The sequence below is a fragment of the Frankliniella occidentalis genome, unplaced genomic scaffold, assembly GCF_000697945.3.
Source record: "Frankliniella occidentalis isolate FOCC.00 unplaced genomic scaffold, Focc_3.1 Scaffold167, whole genome shotgun sequence".
NCBI lineage: Eukaryota > Metazoa > Arthropoda > Insecta > Thysanoptera > Thripidae > Frankliniella > Frankliniella occidentalis.
Window position 1 is genome coordinate 329934 of NW_026267293.1, and position 5673 is coordinate 335606.

The following is a 5673-nucleotide window of genomic DNA, read 5'->3' on the forward strand; positions in this document are numbered from 1 at the left end:
TCTCTCTCTCTCTCTCTCTCTCTCTCTCTCTCTCTCTCACTCTCTCACACACACACACACACACACGCGCACACTCACTCACTCACAAACAAAGAACCGAAATAATGAATATCTTGATCTTGGCCGTGCGACGCTTAACGTAAGCTAGTTGTCGGGGCTGGGTTGTCTCACGTGACGGGGGACTGAACTGGATAGCCCCTACCCGCCCCACCCACCGGCCCCGCGGGCCTCAAACTTTGGACGTGAACGTCATGACATGACGCAGGGCTAGGCGGGGCGGGGCAGGGCGGCCCGTCTGGGCGGGCGGTGCCTGTGCCTGGCCCGCCCCGCCTCGCCGGACGACTGGATCATGTTGTGACCTTCCAAGTTGAATACGTGCCGCGCCGGGCCTTGTTCCGCGCGACATGGGCACCGGGGGAGCCACCGGGGCTGGACGGCGCACGAAGTGGCACGAAGCGATAGGACATCGGGAGCCTCCCAGGGCAATCACATGAACCATCGCGGCCGAGTTTGGGCGGCGTAACTGCTTCCCCGGGCGGACACGCACGCGCACCGGGGCCGCGGCCTCGCACGGGCCACTTGGCCAGCCGGACACGACAAACTAGTTTGGCACCCGCGCGCGGACCGGGCGGCAGCGGGGGGAGGGGCGGTCGTACCCGCGTGCAATGTTGGGGAGGAGGAGGGGGGTGTCTGCTGGGCTGGCCGAGGTACTGGACCGCGAGGCCGCGCGCTGGCGCCGCCCGCTCCGAAACACGACGACCACGACCAGGAGTGACAGGGGATGCAGTCCGTGCAACCCCGCCCCTCCCCGGCGCCCCGAGCCCCGAATATTCATGTGGCCGTCTGTGTGTGCAGAAAGTTGCGGCGAGGAGGGTGGAGGGTGGCGTGAAAGTCTGGCGGGCGCGCCGGGGCGGGGCGGGGCGTGGCGGTGACGCAGCAGCACGTCGTCGTCGTGGACGGCGGCCGAGACATTTCTCATACCGGTCAGCAGCAGTGCACGCGGCCCCCCGCCGGCCCCGCCCCGCCACGCGCTCCTGTCGACTCGCCGTAATTAAATCAACGTCCAAATTGATGTTGCGTTATGAGGCCGGTAACGAACTTAGCCGGGGCCTGGGGCTGGGCTGGGGCCGGGGCTGGGCCGGGGCTGGTCAGAGGAGGGTGGGGTGGCGGCGTCGCACGGTCGTGTAGTGGGCCCCCAATGCCAGCAGCGGGAAGGGCGGAGGCGCGGCGGCGAGGGACGGGGCGGCGCACGTCTGGCTGCGCCCGGCGTACACCATGCACCATAGGCCTTATCGCGAAAGTTTTCGGTCCGGCTGGGTGGCCCTGCTGGCGCTCTGCTGCCCCCGCCGCGCCCCGCCGCGCCCCGTCCCCTTGCACAAAGGCGCCGCCCGCCCCCGCTGCCTGCGCCACTGTCTGATTGCCATCCCGATACGTCGTCCCGACCTGCGCAGCAGACAAACCCTCACAACTTTGTCTGCGACGGGTTGCGCACCCCACCGCGCCCCGCCGGCCGCGCCTTGCCCCGCCACGCCACAGCCCACCGCGCCACTCCGAAGCCCCTCCCGCTCCCGTCAGCCCCAATCCTACCGCCCCTTGTGCCGCGAGCTGGGTAAAGTCTGTGGACCAGCGGGGGCGGGAGGCAGGACAGGGACGGGCAACGCCCAGACGGCCGCGATTATGTTTTTCAAAACAAATCTGCGAGGGTCAAGGCCGTGTCGGGTAATCAGAAAAGGTGGAAGAGAGGGGGGGGGGCACGGCAATCAAACTGCCCCCCGGGGAGCAGACGCAAGACACGCACGCTAGCGCTCGGAACGACCGAAAACACAAACAAACATTACGAATTTCAATAATAATGTCCGCTGTGCGATCTGCTCTCGGGAGTATTCAGCAATTTCTTGGGGCGGTGGTTAAGTCAAAGCTCGAGTATATCGTCATGGTCTGGTCCCTTCGCGTGTCTTTTTCTCTTATCCACTTTTGCTCGCTTACAAGCAGATGCCTTGTTGTTGCTTAACCTTACGTTACAAAGGTTGAGTGGATGACCCCCGTGAGGCCCGCGCAGCTTCCTTCCGAATACGTCGAGAAGGTCAACATCCTCATCCTGCAACTCGTCGCCCCGCCCCGCCACGCCACGCCCCGCCCGGGCACTGGTGCATTACGTCTTTGTGGACGGTGGCGCGGTGCGGAGATGACTGATGCTGCCAGTGACAGTGCGGCAAGGAGAGCGGGAAGGGGCGGGGGGACATGACGACCAACAGCGCTGCCGCCGTAAACAGATCTATATTGCTCCTAGCTGTACTTATGTTTACGACTTACATTATTGCAGTACCCGGGCCCCTTTACGCTTTACGGACGTGTGCTGTAATTGGATTGCATACCTTTTTCTCGACCCTGTATGCTTTTGCTCAAAACACGGTGTAGAGAGATCTCTCTACACCGTGGCTCAAACGAGACTGCGGGCCACGATTAGGGCACTCCTTACAATGGAAGTTTACAAAATCAAACCACGATACAAGTTTGCAGTAAGTTTATGCAAAGTGGTCCCGATGGGATCGCCTGGCCTTGTGAGGCGAGTGCTGTGCTCTCTGCTCGCTCGTCTGCTGCCGCTGCTGCTGCTGCTGATACTGATTATTCTCACTCAGCCACCACACATGGCCCGCAAGCCCAGCAACATAGAGAGCAGCGGACGCCAAACTTGCTCAGCCAACGGTGAGGTCACGAACGGCAGGTCAGGGAAGGGCAGAAGGGGGGTTAAACGCCGATGTACCCCTTGCGCCCGCGCCCTGCCGCCCTTGGGAAAGTATCTAGTGAGATCGTCAGAGCTACATGCTCCATGTCCGTAAGGCAGAGGAGCTTGTCCTCGCCAAGGAGGGGAGGCGATGTACTGGAGCTGCTCTCCGGCCGGGGCGCGCTGCTGCCGCTGAGCGATGCCTGCGCCCAACGCACACACCCTAGCCAAGCTCTCCCAGCGAGAGGCTCCCTCTCCTGTCCTCCTCCTATGCCACCTCGCTGGTTCAACAGCATTGATTGTTGTTTCCCAGACCCCTTCCCCTTCCACTTCCCCCATCTTGATTGAGCGCTGTGACTCTGTGACACGCTCCCCTGCCCTGCCCCCCGCACCCTCCAGCTGGGTAAATTTTACCCCCCTCTCTCTCTCTCTCTCTCTGTCATGGCGGAGGAGTGAAGTTCAGGTGATTTTGTGGAAGTGAATTTGGAGGTGCTATCAGTGAAGGAAGCCAAACTGTGCAGTGTGTGAAGTGTCGTTGAGTGACTATTATTGCAAGGAACAAAAGAAAGTATTAGTGCATCCCTCTTGCTTGAAATTGTGTGGGTTCTGAACTTTGTGATTGTACCCGGCAAGTCAGTTTGGAGGTTAGGGGACCCATGCCTGTTTCTTTACCTCTCCAATACTGCCAACTCAATTTTTGGTGCTTGATCTACACCAACGCTGACTTTATTTCTCTCAGTGGTTGGCTAACCTGTAGCGGCCATGACCACCACAAGAAGCGGAGCAGGCGGTGACCCAAACCAAAACAAGCAGACGGTTGGGGAAATGAGCCAAAAAGAACTGATTACTTTAATTAGTGAGTGTCTCAAGCCGGTAAAAACTGAAATTACTCGCTTGACTAAGGAGGTGGAAGACCTGCAAGTTGAAGTGCTGAATCTATCCAAAGATATATCACAAAAAGATAAGAAAATTGAAGAGCTCGAAGGAAGGTTGGAAGAGCATGAACAATACTCCAGACGCAACAATCTGAGAATTTTTGGTGTTACTGAATCCCCCAAAGAAAACACTGATGATCTTGTGGTAAAAGTGGCCAAGAAGATCAATGTTGATATTGATGTTTCTCAGATTGACCGCTCCCATCGCATCGGCAAACCTGGCTCCAACCCTAGACCGATAATAGTGAAATTTATTGGTTATGGCCCCCGTCAAGCCATGTTCAGGGCAAAAAAGGCTCTGAAGGGATCCGGCATTACCATCCGAGAGGACTTGACAAAGCAGAGGTTGGACTTATTGAAGGGGGCGGCTGAGGTCTACTTTGAGAAAAATGTCTGGTCTCATGACGGGGTAATAATGGTTAAAATTGGTGATCATCGACCCTTCCGCCTGAAAAGAAGCAGTGAATTGGATTCACTAATGGAAAAACATGAACCTCCTTCATAAAATTAAACAAAGTTTGTCTACTGTATACATGCTTGATTATGTTATGTTTATTATAGCTTGCAAAGAAGTTGTTCTCAAATTGTGATGTACAGTGTTATACATTTATTTTTGTTATTTGTTATGCATATATATGCTCAAATGTTTATGGTTTGTACGGTGTTCCTTCCTACTTCATTACACTAACATTAACTCTTCACTTTTGCAAAACCTGTAACCTCAATGAGTGATGATGTTGGTCTTAGTGAATATGTAAAAAACATAACAATTAATCACGAAACCAAATTGAAAATAGCACATCTAAACGCACAGTCTCTTTGTAATACATCTCATAAATCAGAGTTTCTCGACACCTTCTCTAACTGTGGACTTGATATCATTACAGTGTCCGAAACATGGTTCAAAAATACAGATCAGTCATTCTCTCTACCAGGATACAACATGTTCAATATAAACAGAAAATCTAGAAATGGGGGAGGAGTGGCTGTGTTTACTAAATCTAACTACACTACAAAAATACTGGCAGTTTCAAATGGTGACTTTGATAAACCTGAATTTATATTCTTAGACATACTTATTGGACCAGTGAAAATTTTATTTGCTGGGATATACAGAAGGCCAAAGGCATGCCATATGGACCTCTTTATAAATGAGTTCTACAACCATGCAACAAGTTACAAGTATTGCTTTGTTTGTGGAGATATAAATGCTGGATTTGGCCGTGGTGGGGAAGATCCAAAAATGATTTCTGATGCTCTCAATCTATGCAATCTCAGCTGTGTGCCATTCAAGCCAACCTTTCACACAGCGCTCTGTGACTCAAACCTGGACATAATTGCCACAAACTGCCCTGAGCACCTACTAGATTTTGGGCAAATTCCAGCTGGAGGTTTTTCTGGCCATGACTTTATTTGTGCAACTTTTGATTTCTCTGTTCCTCGACCTAAAAAGAAATTAGTAACCTATAGAAATTTTAATAGTGTTGTTGCCTCTGACTTGCTACAGGATGCTTATGGTATTGATTGGCAAGAAGTTTACGTAAAAAATGATATGGATGAAAAATTAACTTCTTTCAATAATGTAATGACTGAGCTAATGGATAAACATGCTCCATATGTGACTAGAAGTCCCAACCAACAGACTGAGCCCTGGATGAGCAATGAAATAAGGGTGCAAATCAAAAAAAGAGACAGGCTCAGAAACAAGTGGCAGAGAACAAAATGCAGAGATGATTTTGATGCCTTCAGAATATTGAGGAACAAAGTGAAACAAAACATAAGAAATGCCAAAGTGAAGTATTATTATACAAAGTTCTCTGGTCCTATTGACTCCAGAAAGGTGTGGTCCCAAGTCAGATTACTACAAACTGGTAAAAGCAAAGTTACAAGAGCTGAACCTGTTGTGTCTGTGGATGAATTAAATATGCACTACTCCTCTGTTGCATCAGTAAACAATGTTGAATTAATGAACAAATGTACACAACACTATGCCAGTAGAGACAAATTTATACC

The 5673-nt window shown here is 52.4% G+C and overlaps 1 protein-coding gene across 1 annotated transcript; it reads left to right on the forward strand.

Moving 5' to 3' along the window:
* The first annotated feature begins 3550 nt into the window (after nt 1-3550).
* LOC113214088 (protein unc-13 homolog C-like) lies at nt 3551-4165 on the forward strand. Its single transcript, XM_026433354.2, has one exon. The coding sequence runs from the start codon at nt 3551-3553 to the stop codon at nt 4163-4165; it is 615 nt and encodes a 204-aa protein (XP_026289139.2).
* The last annotated feature ends 1508 nt before the right edge of the window (nt 4166-5673 follow it).

Coding starts and splice junctions, on each gene's coding strand:
- LOC113214088 (XM_026433354.2), top strand. CDS start 3,551: ATGAGCCAAAAAGAACTGATTACTTTAATTAGTGAGTGTCTCAAGCCG.